Source organism: Tamandua tetradactyla, chromosome 13 (genome assembly GCF_023851605.1).
Source record: "Tamandua tetradactyla isolate mTamTet1 chromosome 13, mTamTet1.pri, whole genome shotgun sequence".
NCBI classification, from domain to species: Eukaryota; Metazoa; Chordata; class Mammalia; order Pilosa; family Myrmecophagidae; genus Tamandua; species Tamandua tetradactyla.
Window position 1 is genome coordinate 82355404 of NC_135339.1, and position 18676 is coordinate 82374079.

Here is an 18676-nt window from a genome sequence, read left to right on the forward strand (position 1 = left end):
TGTACTACTATCTCAGATACTATTCTAGGAAACAATTTATAGTTTAGAGGTGTTTATTGTGTTTATTAATCATAGAGAAAAATGAGGAAATCCTAACATTTCAGAAAATGGTTCAAGTATGGTACAACTGTCTATAATGAAATACTGTACAGCCATTAAAACGTTTGTGAAGAATTATGATGAATGTCTAATATATATCAAATAATACAGGCAAGATACAGATCTGTGTTAAGCATATAACTGGAGGGTACATGAATGGTTCAGTTGTACAATGTTCACATGTCATATGGGAGACTTGGGTTCAATTCCCAGCCCATGAACCCCCCAAATAAGCCAAAAAAAAAAAGATTATAATTAAGATCTATGCAGAAATGTATCAACACAAAGATTAAAGATCGACTATTTAACAAAATGTTAACTGACATATCTCAAAAAGGTGAGAATAAAGGTGGCCTTTATTTTCTTATATATGCTCTCAGAATTTGCTGAAGGAGCACACTTCTGAAATCAGAAATTGGAAAACAAAATATAGTAGAGTCAAAGGGTGAGGTGCTAAAGACAGTGTACAAGTTCAATATGCACATGATGTTGCCTCTACTGGCTATTTTCAGAAATAGAGCCTTGAGAAGTATAAACAGAGAATTCAGAATGCAAGTAGGATAGAATAGCTCACTTACCCATCCTTTTGGTTCTAGACTTTAAGGGGGCATAATCAAAATGCTAAATGCAAAGTTGTGAGAAAAGGTGAAAAAAGGAATTTATGATCAGTTCCAACATTTGTTACACTAAACAACAGAAACCATTTGAAGATGAAGCATGAAAAACGAACACACACAAACTACCTCGAAATCTTCCTGCTCTTTTCCACTTTCTATAGAACAGCAGCCTCCCTTAAATCCCACCAGGAATACACCACTTACACTGTAGAGATGAGATGTAATATAAGATATTCCGCAGCCAAACCATCTCCCAAAAGGGCATGAGTGAGGAACCCAAGCAGTTCTGCTCTGACTGGAGACAATTCAGACATGAAACCTGAAACAACTAGAGAAGGGAGATCCAATTCAGAATACTACAATCCCAGAACCTCTCCTCAAATTATTACAGTAAAAATAAAATGACTATATGGAACAACAACAACAAAAATTTAGTATAGACTTAAAATATTGGTCAATTAGTGATGCCAACCTTAAAAATATGAGTTTTCAAGCTCTTTTTTGCCCCCTCCCTTCAATGAGTATAATTAATGTAAGAGAAAAAGTGAAGCAAAGAAATGGAGATTCCTGAAGGAATGTGTTCTAACAAACTAAGGACGTGTTTCAATTCCACCATGAGCACACACTTCAGGAAGGCCCCGACACACTCAGGATCACAGTCTACGGCTGCCCCAACGTTAACACTTACACTTACAGGTTTTGCTGTCTTCTTTGTTAAGGCAAGCAGGCAGTAACGGATTGATGTGCTGTAACTTCTGGGCTAAAATCACATGAATTCTTGGCACTAATGAAGCAGGAGGACTGTGCACTCTCTGTTCTTCTGCTGTGTCTGTGCATTCCATCGGATCTAGCAGTGAAGAGGCGTCCCTTTGGAGGGATGACAAAGCTTCAATTTACAGACACATACATTGTATACATATAAAATAACATGTATTTCTCAAAATAAAAAATCAGAATCCAAGCCAAGAACACTTCCACCTGTACAGCTTCTTAAAGAACAAAAGACTGCTCATCATTCTAAAATACTGCAACACACAGATTTCATGAGTTAAATAATATATTTATTCTATTCAAGAACAATAAAGATTTTGCTCCATGGGCTATTACTGCAAGAAATGAGATACAGTATGTCACTTATAAGGCTAGCTTCTTTCAAAACAGAAATGTTCTGTCTTGAGCTTTAAGCTAAGTCACAAACACTTCAGAGCACACCTCCAAAGCTGGGTCTTTTTTTTGAAAGCCATCTGTTATTTATTGTTCATTGTGTGGAGAATGTCACCTCTATCTTGCTGTTTCTTCTAAATTATATTCTTACATGATACTTCCACATTGAGTAATGTTTGCACAAGCAATGAAAATAAAGTAAGTTTGAAATTTTTAGATTTGCTAAATTAGTAGGTAGGAGATTTATTCTGAGATGACTGGAACAAATGACTTAAATGATTTTTTCTTTTTTTTTTCGCATGGGCAGGCACTGGGAATCGAACCCGGATCTCCGGCATGGCAGGTGAGAATTCTCCCTTTGAACCACATTGCACTGCCCGACTTAAGTGTTCCTAATCTTCTGACTTTATACACTGATTCTACAGAATACTAAATTGACACTACTACCTTCGTTTAATACAGAAACAATGACAACCTTTTACACAGTGCTTCCCATGAATGGGATGCAGCCATTACAAATAGCTAAAATGTGAAAGCTGCTTTGGAATTGGGTAATGGGCAGAGGCTTAAGAACTGTGAGGGGCCTGACAGGAAAAGCCTAGATTGTTTTGAAAAGACTGTTGGTAGAAATATGGATGCTAATGATACTTCTAGGGGTGCCTTAGAAGGAAATAATGAAATGTGCTATTGGAAACTGAAGCAAAGCAATCTTTGTTTTTAAAGTGGCAGAGAACTTGGTGAAATTGAGTTCTGATGTGGAATAGAAGGCAGAATTTCAAAGCAATGAACCTGGATATTTAGCTGAGGAAATTTCCAAGCTTAGTATGGAAGGTACAACCTACTTTCTCCTTGCAGTGCATAGTGAAATAAGAGAGGAAAGGGATAAGCTCAGAACTGAACTCCCAAAGCACAAAGAAACCAGAAACTGATGATCTGGAAAATTCTAAGCCTATCTAGATAGTGTGTTCTGAGATCAGGGCCAGACACAGCTCTATCAGGGAATTCCCTAAGCTTCTGGAAACCAAGTCCCTAGAGATTAGGATTCCATGTGAATGTTTAACAGAACATGGAGCCAGTCAGCCATTTCACTGGAAATCAGGATTAGAGGAGCAGCTCTGCAGGAAGGATCTATGTAAAGTTCTATCACCTGATGGTCTGGACCTCTGTGAACTGCACACAAAGCCAGAAATTTTTTTGTGAAATCTGTATAGGAAAAGCTACTGCCAGTCTGGACTGAAGGGGATAGAAAAAAGACAAACTGAAGGAAGAATAACTTCAAGGGCAGAAACATGGAAGCCAAGGTCTAGACCCAAGAGATCTTCCTCAGGCCAAGAGAGCAGAGCCACCCATGTGTGTGGAAAGGACAGGTTCACCTGCATGTTTAGAGGTGGCAGGCCATCTGCTCTAGTACTTGGAGGGCCTGAGCCTTGTGTGCCATTTTTCAGGGAGAGTGTTGTCACCTCACTGCTCGGAGATGGCGGGGCCTGTGCCCTGAAGTTTAGAGAGCCTGGGGGCCATGCAAGGTTCACAGAGGGTGGGGCCTGAGTTCCCGCATTCTGTTCATGTAGAGGCTGGCTACTATCCTGAAGGTTGGAGAGGATGGGGCCTTCACCCTAAGGAGAGCACAGTCACTGCACAAGCACTTGGAAGGGGTGCGGCTGCTGTTCAATCAAGCCTGGAGGACAAAACATCAATCCACAGATAATTCTCAGACTTAGAAATCTAATGGACTTTGCCCAGTGGGTTTTGGAATTGTTTGGGTCCTGAGACCTGTCTTTCTTCCAATCTCTCCCTGCTGGAATGGGAATGTCAATTTTATGCCTATCCCTCCACTGTAAACTGGAAGCAGATATCTTGTTTTCTTGGTTTTACAAGTCTACAGACAAAGGGGAGTTGCACTCCAGGAAAGACTGCACCCATAAGTGATTTTAATGAGATATTGTACTTAGTATTGTTACTGAAATAATTTATGGCTTTTGGCATGTTGTGATCAAATAAATGTATTTTGCATGTGGAAAGAACATCAGTGGACTGTGGTGGCTTAGGGCTATGTGTACCCAAAACATGATCTTAAACCTAATCCACTCCTGTGGGCATGAACCAATTGTAAGTAGGACTTCTTGCTGTAGTTACTTCAGAAAAGGTGTGGCCCAGCTGAATTAGGATGGGTCTTAATCTTATTACTGAAGGTCTCAAAAGGGAGGCTGCACCAAGGAAGAAAGCCACAGTGAGCAGCCAGAAGCTAGAAGTCGATGAAAAAAGAAGGGAAGAGAGGCCGCCACGTGACAGAAAAATCAAAGACCAAGAATGCTACAGTGTTCTGGGAGAAAGTATTGCATTGCTGATGCCTTGATTTTGAAACTTCTCCTGGTCTCAAAACCATGAACCAATAAATTCCCATTGTGTAAGCCAACTCATCACATGGTGTGCTGGTTTGAAATGGTGTATGTACCCTAGAAAAGCCATGCTTTACTCTTAATCCCATTTTGTAAAGGCAGTCGTTTCTTCTAATTGCTATTCAATGCTGTATGTTTGAGACTGTAACTAGATCATCTCCCTGGAGATGTGATTTAATCGAGTGGTTGTTAAGCTGGATTAGGTGACGACACATCTCCACCCATTCGGGTGGGTCTTGATTAGTTTCTGAAGTCCTATAAAAGAGGAAACATTTTGGAGAATGAAGGAGATTCAGAGAGAGCAAAGCAGAACAACATAGCCATGAGAAGCAGAGTTCACCAGCCAGTCACCTTTGGAGATGAAGAAGGAAAATGTCTCCTGGGGAGCTTCATGAAACAGGAAGCCAGGAGAAGAAGCTAGCAGACAATGTCGTGTTCGCCATGTGCCCTTCCAGATGAGAGAGGAACCCTGACCGTATTAATAGTAAGCTATTAAATTCCCCTTTTAAAAAGCCATGCCATTTCTGGTATATTGCATTCCAGCAGCTAGCAAATTAGAACACATGGTATTTGCTTTAGCACCCAGTAAACTAAAACAATTATGCTTCCTACTATATAAGAAAAAAGAGGAAATAAAATAAACATGTATGTGCTTATGTTTGCACAGAAGTACCAGAAGGATGAATCAGAAACTGAGACTGACGTCCTACAGAGCATGGGCAGGGTAGAAGGGGAGGGGTAGTGGGAAGTGACACTCCAGAGTTTATCTTTTTGCATAGTTTTGACTTTGACAACAATGCTACTGTTTTAATACTTAGAAAAAAAAATTACACCATAAGGATGGAGAAAAAAACTCTAATGCAAAATACAATCAGAAACTAACTGCACATCAAAAGAATAATGAATAACATAATGATACCAAAGAGGGGAAAAGAACTCACCCAAATACCTTTGTAATACAGCACTCTGATTATATAACATCATTCTAAAGTCAAAAAGAACCATAAACAATTACTGAACTCTAGTAATTACATTTGCTTTCTGCAGTGGTATGGTTTTATTAATTTCAAAATTACCTTCATTGTATTGTAGAATTGAACAAATAAATATATCGAAGATAATGGGAGTCAAGGTTCTCTCCATTAGGAAAGGAAGTTACGATAGTCAAAATTAGAGTGAGACTAGAGTGAAACTGGTGGTGCCAAACAAGACTTGGAAATACACTTATCAATTCATGATTTCTAATATACATATATCGTCTCCTATTTCTAGATCACATATATATGTGTCTGTATACATATGTGTGTCTGTATATACATATATACATGTATGTATGTAAATGAGTTTATATTTGTCTATGCATATGTATGTGCCAGTCTGAAACTGCTGTGTACCCAGAAAGGCCATGTTCTTTAACCTGATTCAGTATTGCTGGCTGGGATCTTCTGATTAAGTTGTTTCCATGGAGATGTGACCCACCAATTGTGGGCAGGACACCTTTGATTAGGTGGTTTCTGTGGAGATGTCTCCACCCATTCAAAGTGGGGTTGTTTACTGGAGTCCTTTAAGAGGGAACCATTTTGGAAAAAGCTTCAGAGCCCACACAGCCAGAGACCTTTGGAGATACAGAAGGAAAATGCCCCCAGGGGGGTCTTATGAAATAGGAAGCCTGGAGAGAAGGCTAACAGACATTGCCACGTGCCTTCCCAGCTGACAGAGATGTTCTGGATGGCATCAGCCTTACTTGAGTGAAGGTAACCTCTTGTTGGTGCCTTAATTTGGACATTTTTGCAGCTTTAGAACTATTAACTTGCGATTTAATAAATTCCCTTTAAAAAGCCATTCTGTTTCTGGTATAGGTATACTGCATTTGGCAGCTTCAACAAACTAAAACAATGTATATATTTGCTGGCTCTGAATTGGAAAGAATCTAAAAATGAGGATACCCTGGAAATAATGAGCATATCTAGCACTTAGATCTTGATTTTTAAATAAAGCTGCTCATTAAACGAACCTGGTGCTCCTTGGAAAAGTGGTTGATTATCAGGGATGGAGCATGGAAAGTATAAAATGAGGGTGAAAACAGCTTAATGTGTCAGAAAGCAAGTGCTCAGAAATGATAATGTCAAGGCAAAAAGGACCCAGAGCCAGATTAAGTGGCTTCCAGTAGGCAAATGTGGGGAAAATTTTGTCTCAAAATAAATGACAGTAACATTGAAAAAAAAAGAATTCACCAGTCCATACTGACATAAATACATTACTTTAAAAATCACCATAATAGTAACTGATTCAAACAAGAATCATCAATGGATGCTAAAATAAACAGCTGAAAGTGTAAATAAGAAACTGGACAGTTACATTTCCCAAAGTGTCTCCCTTCGAATTACAAAGTAAAACAGAGTAACTTTACAGGAGACAAATCTGGTAGACATCACCTTGACCAAATGATTGAACTCAGCATCAGCAGTGATGAGACAAACTGATACATGTTACATGTGTCCAGTGAGGTGAACACTGGGGACAATTCCCATCTGTGGTATTCCTACTTAAATGCATAAACTGAATCTAATCATGAGGAATTATCAGACAAACCTGAACTGAGAGACGTTCTACAAAATAACAGGGCTGTACTCTTCTCAGAAGTATCAAGGTCATGAAATACAAAGAATGGCTCAGGAACTGTTCTAGATTAATGCAATGAGTGACTCTATTGGATTCTGGACCAGGAAAAAAACTGCCAGAAAGGATATGATTGAGTGAAATTTGAATATTGACTATGGATTTCAGTGTATTGTAATTTCATGTTAAATTCCTTAATTTTGATACCGGTACTCTTGATTATATGAGACAGCCTTTGTTCTTAGGAAATACTTTGGGGGAAAAGGGCATGATGTCTGCAAATTACTTACTCTTAAGTGTTATATGTATATGTATAGAGAGCAAGCAAATCGAGCATTAATAATAACCACTGGTGAATATAGGTAAACGGTAAAAGGAAGTTCTTTATAACCATTCCTATAACTTTTCAGAAAGTTTGAAAGTATATCAAAATTTAAAATTACCCAGAAAAGAGCAAATACACTTACCTTTCATCATTATTCAGTATACTCAGCACAGGATCAACAGACAGTATGCCATACAACTCAAGAACATCATTTACTTTGAAACAATCCCAATCTTCATATACCTAACAAGAAACGACAGGAAATCAAGTTGTTTGGACTAAATGACACACACAAAAGTAAGTTAACGGTCCAGAGATTAAGGGATAATAATATGTATCAGGAAGTGAACCTGAGAGACATGTAAAGCAATTCCTATACTTCATAAATTGAGGCGGGGAGAGGGAGGGTACTTGCCTCAAGTCATTCTGCTAGTTAGCAACAAAGTTAAAAACTAAAGCATTGACTCCTGATTCCCAGGCAAATGTTGCTCTCAATATATCACACTACTTTAAAGAAAGAAACTTTCCCCAAAGAATGACTTCAAGTAAAACTAGAAACATGTATTATCTCAAAATCTGTTAGTCACAACAGAAGGAAAAAGAAACAGGGTAGCCTGGGCTTATTCATAAACTCTGCAACAGTAGCAGAACACAAAACTAGGATGGTCATGAGGTTTTTCACAATAAAAAAAACAAACATTCAAAGTGTCTTTCACAATGAACTCTAGCAATGGTGAAAGCCTCCTATTGGTGCAATTTAATGTGACAGTAGAATGGCAGGATAAAGTGTTAAATTCAGCCCTTATGCCATATAACTGAAGTACCACTTAAGTTAAAACCACAAGTAAGAGAGAAAATTCTCAAATATGAGTTCTGAAACTTTTCATTTCCTCACCTATCAGTGTCAAAGAAAAAAGAATAAGACAGGAGAACAAATTATTAATGGGCTTTTTTCTTTTCTTTTATTTAAATACAAGTAAGAAATGGTTTTTGAAAGAGAAAGAAGAATGGTAAAAATGGAGTAGATAACAGGAAGATGAATGACATAGGAAGAAAGTAGACAGGAAACAAAAAGTTGTTCCAGCTTTGGACCCACTCCTGTGTCTGAAATATTCTTGGATTCTTTAAATACGCTGGGGTAGGCAGAATAACAGCTTCCCAAAGATATCCATGGCTTAATCCCTAGAACCTATGACTCTATTGCTTTAGATGGAAAAGGGAATTTGCAGATGTGATTAAATCAAGGAGTCTGAGATGGGAGATTTTCCTGGATTATAATCACACCTATCCTTAAAATTGGAGAACCTTTCCAGGTCAGAGGGAGATATAACTATGGAAAAATGGTCAGAGATGCAGCACTAGGGCTGTACAGATGAACGAACACGGACAGGAGTCAAGGAACGCAGGTGGTCTCATGAAGCTGGAAAAGGCAAAGAAACAAATCCTCCCCTACAGCCTCCAGAAAGGAAAGTAGTCCTGTCGACTCCTTGCTTTTACCCCAGTGAGACTCAAACCTGAATTCTAACCTACAAGAGCTGTAAGTCAGTAAATTAATATTGTTTAAGCCACTAAATTTGTATAATTTATTTCTGTAACAACAGAAAACTAATAAAAATGCTAAGTGCTTCCCATTTTCATTTCTGAGACCCCAACACATCTACTTCAAGGTCAGAGCAGTGAAGGATTTTATTACCTTTACAAGGCACGCAGGACCTTTCTCTCCTGGCAGCGGAAAATTCAGATCAAAAGGATAAGAGAGGTTCAGGGAGTTCAGTTGTTGTCCAGTGCAAGCTTCAGTCTCTAAACGTTTTGGCTCTCCAGACCACTGAAGACCTCCACCATTTCCTAAAATAAAGAAAATCACTGTACTTAGTAAATTCTAAGGCCTGGAGAAAAAGACTATCCCTCAAGAGCCTTTCAAGTTTAATAGAGATGATGCTTGTGAACTCACAAAGTTCAAGTTGTTACAATTATTAAGGAAATAACATACTAAAAAAGTCCTTTGTTTGACTTAGAGCAAAGATAAATTTGAAGATCTGAAAAATTTTAAATGATTTTTTTCCTCCAATAAATGGCAAAAAATTCCCCACATTTATTTTGTGTAAGACTTTTAAAAGTTAATATTCAATATGGTTACTTTAACATCCTTGACTTAAGGGTATTATGGTCTTCTGTCAGCAAAGGCACCTTGGTAGAACATTTTTTCCTATTTATTAAGCAGAATAAAACCAGACAGTAATAAACTCATTTCCCAAATATTTATACGCACCCATGTACCAAGAATCAGATTACTGTTGGTGATACACAAATTAAGAGATAGTCCCTACCCCTGAAGCAATTAAAGTTTATGGTGTTAACTAATCAAAATTCAAATAAGCCTGTCATATAATGGAACACTACTCAGCAATAAAAAGGAACAAACTATTGATACATGCAATAATTTGGATGGATTTCAAGGGAATTATGCTGAGTAAAAAAAAGCCAATCTTACAAGGCTACATACTGTAGGATTCCATTTACATAACATTCTTGAAATGATGAAATTATTGATATGGAAAATAGATCAGTAGTTGCCAAAGGGTTAGGAACTGGGGGGGAAGAAGGCAAAAAGGGCCCCACAGGGGATCCTGGCAGTGAGGACCTGTTCTGTATTTGACTATGGTGTTCACATGACTCCACAAATGTGATAAAACTGAACAGAACTAAAAACACACATACATGCACACACACACACGAGTGCATGTAAAAATGGTGGCAATGACAAGGTTGGTGGGCCATATCGATGTCAATCTCCTGGTTAAGATAAACTACTATCATTAGGTGAGATCTGCCACAAAGGGAAATTGGATGAAAAGAATAAAGGTTCTCTCTGTATTATTTCTTACAAAGGCATGTTAAACTATATTTATCTCAAAAATTAAAAGTATATACACACACACACACACACACACACACACACACAAAGGTTATCTAGAAACAACAAGTTAAACCTTACATAAAGGATGTCCTCAAATGTATAAAAAGCCCTACAGCACAGTGTTGAAATATAAGGGGCAAATATATAAAGGAGCATCAATTGCCTAAGTGATAAGAAAAAGAATTACCATATTTCCTGGACTCTAAAATGTCACTTTCTGTTAAGATACACCATTAATTTTAATAAATATTTGGAGGTAGGAGGTAGGCTACCATATTCATATATATTTATTGAAAACATTCCAATTTTAAAAACATTAAAATATGTCTTAGGACTAAGAAACGAAGTAATGTGGGCTTAGAAAAATAGAAGAATATGTGGCTACATAACATTCATTGGTAAATCTCTGTATACCACTGACTTGTTAAATCTGTCCTTTCTAATCAATCCTAAAGATACCAATTATCTACATTATGTTTTACGTTCTCTCCCTTTAACTTGCCCTCTGATTAAAAGTGCTAATGAGAAGCAGCTGGCATAAAAAGGAGAAAGACAAAGACATCTACCTATCATAATAAAGAAAGTCACTGCTCATAAAAGCTGTGAATGGTAAAATCAATAATGATACATGCTGATTCTAAAAATTTCTCATGCTCTTAAAAAATTTCAACCTTTGGTCTCCTAGTTTTAATCAGAATTTTGTATTTAAGCATGGTTTAGGAAATAAACCACTACAATAGAACAGAACTGTGACTATTCTAAGGGCTTTCTGCTTTAAAGTTCAGGGATAAATCACCTACCTTGTATGCCAAAATTCCATGATATTTTTAGTCTTTTTTAACTGAATAAAAGTACCACTATTTTAAAAAGAAAATGAAAAAAAGATGTTTTCAGATAAAAATAAAGTCATTTTAAGGATAGAGTACTATGCTTAAAAGATCTTTTCCAGCTCACAACTTGAGAATATAAAGACTTAGGGCAGAGCAGCACTTCTCACAAGTAACAACTGACTGTTTAGTTCTGAAGTAAAGTCTGAGCAAACAGCGGTCTAAACACTCAGAACTGTCTATAAATTTGAAGGCAAGGTTGCCACATCACTACTAGCTCCTAAATCTAGAGTTATGTTCTAAAATAATGAATTGCAAAAAAACCCCCCAAAAAACAAAAAACCAAACTCTCCTATAAGAGAAAAGAATTTGGAGGATGCCTGCTGGCACATGCTACCTGCTTGTCTGGCGCCTGTATGTTGGTCTTTTTGCTTGTTGGGCTGTAGGTCCGTATCTTCATCATCTTCATAACTCCTCTTGTGACGACTGGGAGTATAGGATGTCGAGGGACTGACTCGAACTTGGTTTGCGTTAACATAGGCGTGAAATGAAAGGTTAAGAAAAGACGACATGAACAGCGGCATGTCCTAAATTATGTTAATTACGTGAATAATAAAAGACTACCAGTTTGGTAATTGGAGAAAATGAAAATATATTTCTAAAAGGAGAGTGGAAGGCGGGCCATGGTGGCTCAACAGGCAGAGTTCTTGCCTGCTGTGCTAGACACCTGGGTTTGATTCCCGGTGCCTGCCCCATGTAAAAAAAAAAATAAAAAAAAAAAGAGAGACTGGACATCTGGTTTTGGTCATGAAGGTACTTGGTATCAACCGTATGCCTCTCTACCACCCCCTTATAAAGAACTAGGAAACTGTACAGAACACATAAACCAACTATTTCCAGGCATCGGACCACGGGGAACATAAGGTTATGATCCTTAAATGAGGAGAAGAATACCAGCTGAACTCTATTTTCTCTAGCTCTCTCTTAGGAGTATTTTCCAGATGCTCTTGCTGGGTGGAGAAAACAGAGTACACATTTCAGGGTGACTGAAGTAACTGGAATCTGTAGAATGATTCTGAAGAGGATGGAGCTGTGGATAAAGAGACCCAGAAATCTGTGCAGGTTCCACTTGGGTCTTTGGCTAAACATAAAGCTTTGGATCCACAAGCCAAGATTCCTTGAGGTCTAGAGAAGAACAACTATTAGGAGACTGAAAATTTAAGGGGAGGCTTTTTTTTTTTTTACATGGGCAGGCACCGGAAATCGAACCCGGGTCCTCTGACATGGCAGGCGAGCATTCTTGCCTGCTGAGCCACCGTGGCCCAGGGGAGACTTTTAAGGTTGTTGAGCAATAGAATTGAACTTTGTTGAACATCCCAGGCATTTAGGTCAGACCCAGAAATGGTACATGTCATAAGTCAGAACCACATCCTACACAGTAAAGGCTACTCTAACAAAACCCAAAGTTTTAACAATATCAAAGCAAACTGCCAGCAAATTATCTGCCTTCCAGAACAAAATCTGACATTCTTGATAAGACAAAAATCTAAATTATTTCCAATCTATCTACCTGCTTGTCTGGCACCTGTAAGTATTATTAGATATGTGAAGAAGCAGGAAAATGTGGCCAGCGTACGGTAAGGATTAAAAACAGTCAATAGAAAAAAAAAAAACAACCCAAAGATGGCCTGGATTTCAGAACTAGTCAAGGACGTTAAAACAAAATCATAGGACTTCCTGGAAGATGGCGGCTTAGTAAGACGCGCGGATCTTAGTTTCTTCTCCAGGACACCTACTAGGGGAGTAGAAACGATACAGAAAGCGCCCAAAGCCACAACAGAGATAAAAAAGACAGCGTACCCCATCCTGGAACGGCTGGCTGGCTGAGAGAAGCAGCTCGGGTGAGATCGCCAAGGCGCGCGGGCCTTACCGGGCGGGGTGGCAAGCGGCCGGAGTTACTCCCTTCCCCCTTTCCGGGCCGGCTGGGAGAACTGGAGAGGTGGTCCCCTGAAACCAAGGCGACCGGCGCCCACACCACGCGCAGCCCCCGGACCAACTGAGAGAATTGGATCGGAAACCCCCAGGCCGCGGAGAACGGTGACCCCGTGACTCCCAGGGAACGTGCACTCTCTCGGGCGGGCCGCTGCCGCTGGCGCCCTCCCGCCACGCTTGTTGCCCAGGGCCGACTAGGAAATTCGGACGGGCTCTTTCCCTGGCTGCGGCGACCAGCAACCCTCCCTGCGTTCGGACACCCTCCCTGCGTTCGGACCCCTGGGCCGGCTCAAGCCGCTTCGGCTAGCGAACCCCCAGGACAGCGAGAGTTTTCCAAAGTTTAAGGTCCCACAGCACCTTTTACTGGTGGGACCCACAGACAAACGTGTGCCACAAGCGCCACCTACTGGGCAGGATAAGAAAAACAGAACCCAGAGATTTCACAGAAAAATCTTTCAACCTTGCTGGGTCCAACACCAAGAGAAATCTGAATAAATGCCCAGACGCCAGCAGCAGAAGATAACTGTCCATGCTCAGAAGATTGAGAATATGGCTCAGTCAAAGGAACAAACCAATAGCTCAAATGAGACACAAGAGCTGAGACAACTAATGCTGAATATACGAACAGAAATGGAAAACCTCTTCAAAAATGAAATCGATAAATTGAGGGAGGACATGAAGAGGACATGGGCTGAACATAAAGAAGAAATAGAAAAACTGAAAAAACAAATCGCAGAACTTATGGAAGTGAAGGATAAAGTAGCAAACATAGAAAAAATAATGGATAGCTACAATGATAGATTTAAAGAGACAGAAGATAGAATTAGTGATTTGGAGGATGGAACATCTGAATTCCAAAAAGAAACAGAAACTATAGGGAAAAGAATGGAAAAATTTGAACAGGGTATCAGGGAACTCAAGGACAATATGAACCGCACAAATATACGTGTTGTGGGTGTCCCAGAAGGAGAAGAGAAGGGAAAAGGAGGAGAAAAACTAATGGAAGAAATTATCACTGAAAATTTCCCAACTCTTATGAAAGACCTAAAATTACAGATCCAAGAAGTGCAGCGCACCCCAAAGAGATTAGACACAAATAGGTGTTCTCCAAGACACTTACTAGTTAGAATGTCAGAGGTCAAAGAGAAAGAGAAGATCTTGAAAGCAGCAAGAGAAAAACAATCCATTACATACAAGGGAAACCCAATAAGACTTTGTGTAGATTTCTCAGCAGAAACCATGGAAGCTAGAAGACAGTGGGATGATATATTTAAAATACTAAAAGAGAAAAAGTGCCAACCAAGACTCCTATATCCAGCAAAATTATCCTTCAAAAATGAGGGAGAAATTAAAACATTCTCAGACAAAAAGTCACTGAAAGAATTTGTGACCAAGAGACCAGCTCTGCAAGAAATACTAAAGGGAGCACTAGAGTCAGATACAAAAAGACAGAAGAGAGAGATATGGAAAAGAGTGTAGAAAGAAGGAAAATCAGATATGATATATATAATACAAAAGGCAAAATGTTAGAGGAAAATATTATCCAAACAGTAATAACACTAAATGTCAATGGACTGAATTCCCCAATCAAAAGACATAGATTGGCAGAATGGATTAAAAAACAGGATCCTTCGATATGCTGTCTACAGGAAACACATCTTAGACCCAAAGATAAACATAGGTTGAAAGTGAAAGGTTGGGAAAAGATATTTCATGCAAATAACAACCAGAAAAGAGCAGGAGTGGCTATACTAATATCCAACAAATTAGACTTCAAATGTAAAACAGTTAAAAGAGACAAAGAAGGACACTATATACTAATAAAAGGAACAATTAAACAAGAAGACATAACAATCATAAATATTTACGCACCGAATCAGAATGCCCCAAAATACGTGAGGAATATACTGCAAACACTGAAAAGGGAAATAGACTCATATACCATAATAGTTGGAGACTTCAACTCACCACTCTCATCAAGGGACAGAACATCTAGACAGAGGATCAACAAAGAAATAGAGAATCTGAATATTACTATAAATGAACTAGACTTAATAGACATTTATAGGACATTACATCCCACAACAGCAGGATACACCTTTTTCTCAAGTGCTCATGGATCATTCTCAAAGATAGACCATATGCTGGGTCACAAAGCAAGTCTTAACAAATTTAAAAAGATTGAAATCTTACACAACACTTTCTCGGACCATAAAGGAATGATGTTGGAAATCAATAATAGGCAGAGTGCCAGAAAATTCACAAATACGTGGAGGCTCAACAACACACTCCTAAACAACGACTGGGTCAAAGAAGAAATTGCAAGAGAAATTAGCAAATACCTCGAGGCGAATGAAAATGAAAACACAACATATCAAAACTTATGGGACGCAGCAAAGGCAGTGCTAAGAGGGAAATTTATTGCCCTAAATGCCTATATCAGAAAAGAAGAAAAGGCAAAAATTCAGGAATTAACTATCCATTTGGAAGAACTGGAGAAAGAACAGCAAGCTAACCCCAAAGCAAGCAAAAGGAAAGAAATAACAAAGATTAGAGCACAAATAAATGAAATTGAAAACATGAAAACAATAGAGAAAATCAATAAGGCCAGAAGTTGGTTCTATGAGAAAATCAATAAGATTGATGGGCCCTTAGCAAGATTGACAAAAAGAAGAAGAGAGAGGATGCAAATAAATAAGATCAGAAATGGAAGAGGAGACATAACTACTGACCTCACAGAAATAAAGGAGGTAATAACAGGATACTATGAACAACTTTACGCTAATAAATACAACAATTTAGAGGAAATGGACGGGTTCCTGGAAAGACATGAACAACCAACTTTGACTCAAGAAGACATAGATGACCTCAACAAACCAATCACAAGTAAAGAAATTGAATTAGTCATTCAAAAGCTTCCTAAAAAGAAAAGTCCAGGACCAGATGGCTTCACATGTGAATTCTACCAAACGTTCCAGAAAGAATTAGTACCAATTCTCTTCAAACTCTTCAAAAAAATCGAAGTGGAGGGAAAACTACCTAATTCATTCTATGAAGCCAACATCACCCTCATACCAAAACCAGGCAAAGATATTACAAAAAAAGAAAACTACAGACCAATCTCTCTAATGAATACAGATGCAAAAATCCTCAATAAAATTCTAGCAAATCGTATCCAACAACACATTAAAAGAATTATACATCATGACCAAGTAGGATTCATCCCAGGTATGCAAGGATGGTTCAACATAAGAAAATCAATTAATGTAATACACCATATCAACAAATCAAGGCAGAAAAATCACATGATCATCTCAATTGATGCAGAGAAGGCATTCGACAAGATTCAACATCCTTTCCTGTTGAAAACACTTCAAAAGATAGGAATACAAGGGAACTTCCTTAAAATGATAGAGGGAATATATGAAAAACCCACAGCTAATATCATCCTCAATGGGGAAAAATTGAAAACTTTTCCCCTAAGATCAGGAACAAGACAAGGATGTCCACTATCACCACTATTATTCAACATTGTGTTGGAGGTTCTAGCCAGAGCAATTAGACAAGAAAAAGAAATACAAGGCATCAAAATTGGAAAGGAAGAAGTAAAACTATCACTGTTTGCAGACGATATGATACTATACGTCGAAAACCCGGAAAAATCCACAACAAAACTACTAGAGCTAATAAATGAGTACAGCAAAGTAGCAGGTTACAAGATCAACATTCAAAAATCTGTAGCATTTCTATACACTAGTAATGAACAAGCTGAGGGGGAAATCAAGAAACGAATCCCATTTACAATTGCAACTAAAAGAATAAAATACCTAGGAATAAATTTAACTAAAGAGACAAAAAACCTATATAAAGAAAACTACAAAAAACTGCTAAAAGAAATCACAGAAGACCTAAATAGATGGAAGGGCATACCGTGTTCATGGATTGGAAGACTAAATATAGTTAAGATGTCAATCCCACCTAAATTGATTTACAGATTCAATGCAATACCAATCAAAATCCCAACAACTTATTTTTCAGAAATAGAAAAACCAATAAGCAAATTTATCTGGAAGGGCAGGGTGCCCCGAATTGCTAAAAACATCTTGAGGAAAAAAAACGAAGCTGGAGGTCTCGCGCTGCCTGACTTTAAGGCATATTATGAAGCCACAGTGGTCAAAACAGCATGGTATTGGCATAAAGATAGATATATCGACCAATGGAATCGAATAGAGTGCTCAGATATAGACCCTCTCATCTATGGACATTTGATCTTTGATAAGGCAGTCAAGCCAACTCACCTGGGACAGAGCAGTCTCTTCAATAAATGGTGCCTAGAGAACTGGATATCCATATGCAAAAGAATGAAAGAAGACCCATCTCTCACACCCTATACAAAAGTTAACTCAAAATGGATCAAAGATCTAAACATTAGGTCTAAGACCATAAAACAGTTAGAGGAAAATGTTGGGAGATATCTTATGGATCTTACAACTGGAGGCGGTTTTATGGACCTTAAACCTAAAGCAAGAGCACTGAAGAAGGAAATAAATAAATGGGAACTCCTCAAAATTAAACACTTTTGTGCATCAAAGAACTTCATCAAGAAAGTAGAAAGACAGCCTTCACAATGGGAGACAATATTTGGAAATGATATATCAGATAAAGGTCTAGTATCCAGAATTTATAAAGAGATTGTTCATCTCAACAACAAAAAGACAGCCAACCCAATTACAAAATGGGAAAAAGACTTGAACAGACACCTATCAGAAGAGGAAATACGGATGGCCAAGAGGCACATGAAGAGATGCTCAATGTCCCTGGCCATTAGAGAAATGCAAATCAAAACCACAATGAGATATCATCTCACACCCACCAGAATGGCCATTATCAACAAAACAGAAAATGACAAGTGCTGGAGAGGATGCGGAGAAAGAGGCACACTTATCCACTGTTGGTGGGAATGTCAAAGGGTGCAACCACTGTGGAAGGCAGTTTGGCGGTTCCTCAAAAAGCTGAATATAGAATTGCCATACGATCCAGCAATACCATTGCTAGGTATCTACTCAAAGGACTTAAGGGCAAAGACACAAACGGACATTTGCACACCAATGTTTATAGCAGCATTATTTACAATTGCAAAGAGATGGAAACAGCCAAAATGTCCATCAACAGAAGAATGGCTAAACAAACTGTGGTATATACATACGATGGAATATTATGCAGCTTTAAGACAAGATAAACTTATGAACCATGTAATAACATGGATGGACCTAGAGAATATTATGCTGAGTGAATCCAGCCAAAAACTAAAGGACAAATACTGTATGGTCCCACTGATGTGAACGGACATTCGAGAATAAACTTGAAATATGTCATTGGTAACAGAGTTCAGCAGGAGTTAGAAACAGGGTAAGACAATGGGTAATTGGAGCTGAAGGGATACAGACTGTGCAACAGGACTAGATACAAAAACTCAAAAATGGACAGCACAATAATACCTAATTGTAAAGTAATCATGTTAAAACACTGAATGAAGCTGCATCTGAGCTATAGGTTTTTGTTTTGTTTTGTTTTGATTTTACTATTATTACTTTTATTTTTTTCTCTATATTAGCATTCTATATCTTTTTCGGTTATGTTGCTAGTTCTTCTAAACCAATGCAAATGTACTAAGAAATGATGATCATGCATCTATGTGATGATGTTAAGAATTAATGATT

The 18676-nt window shown here is 38.3% G+C and overlaps 2 protein-coding genes across 6 annotated transcripts in view; one reads left to right on the top strand and one right to left on the bottom strand.

Moving 5' to 3' along the window:
* The window catches only part of INPP5F (inositol polyphosphate-5-phosphatase F), a 162254-nt gene extending 158361 nt beyond the window's left edge, over nt 1-3893 (top strand). Inside the window, exons 22-23 of the mRNA XM_077126194.1 lie at nt 2188-2223; nt 3449-3893. Of these exons, the coding sequence (XP_076982309.1) occupies nt 2188-2223; nt 3449-3598 (186 nt within the window). The 3' untranslated portion in view covers nt 3599-3893. The remainder of the gene's footprint in view (nt 1-2187; nt 2224-3448) is intronic.
* The window catches only part of MCMBP (minichromosome maintenance complex binding protein), a 69988-nt gene that overhangs the window by 23127 nt on the left and 28185 nt on the right, over nt 1-18676 (bottom strand). For 4 of the 5 annotated variants that reach the window (XM_077126204.1, XM_077126207.1, XM_077126208.1 and 1 more), the window contains 5 exons: nt 11362-11506; nt 8914-9065; nt 7363-7463; nt 1405-1583; nt 921-1044 (listed from right to left, as the gene is read on the bottom strand). In XM_077126204.1, coding sequence (XP_076982319.1) covers nt 921-1044; nt 1405-1583; nt 7363-7463; nt 8914-9065; nt 11362-11506 — 701 coding nt within the window. The remainder of the gene's footprint in view (nt 1-920; nt 1045-1404; nt 1584-7362; nt 7464-8913; nt 9066-11361; nt 11507-18676) is intronic. The other variant, XM_077126205.1, reaches the window with a different exon arrangement.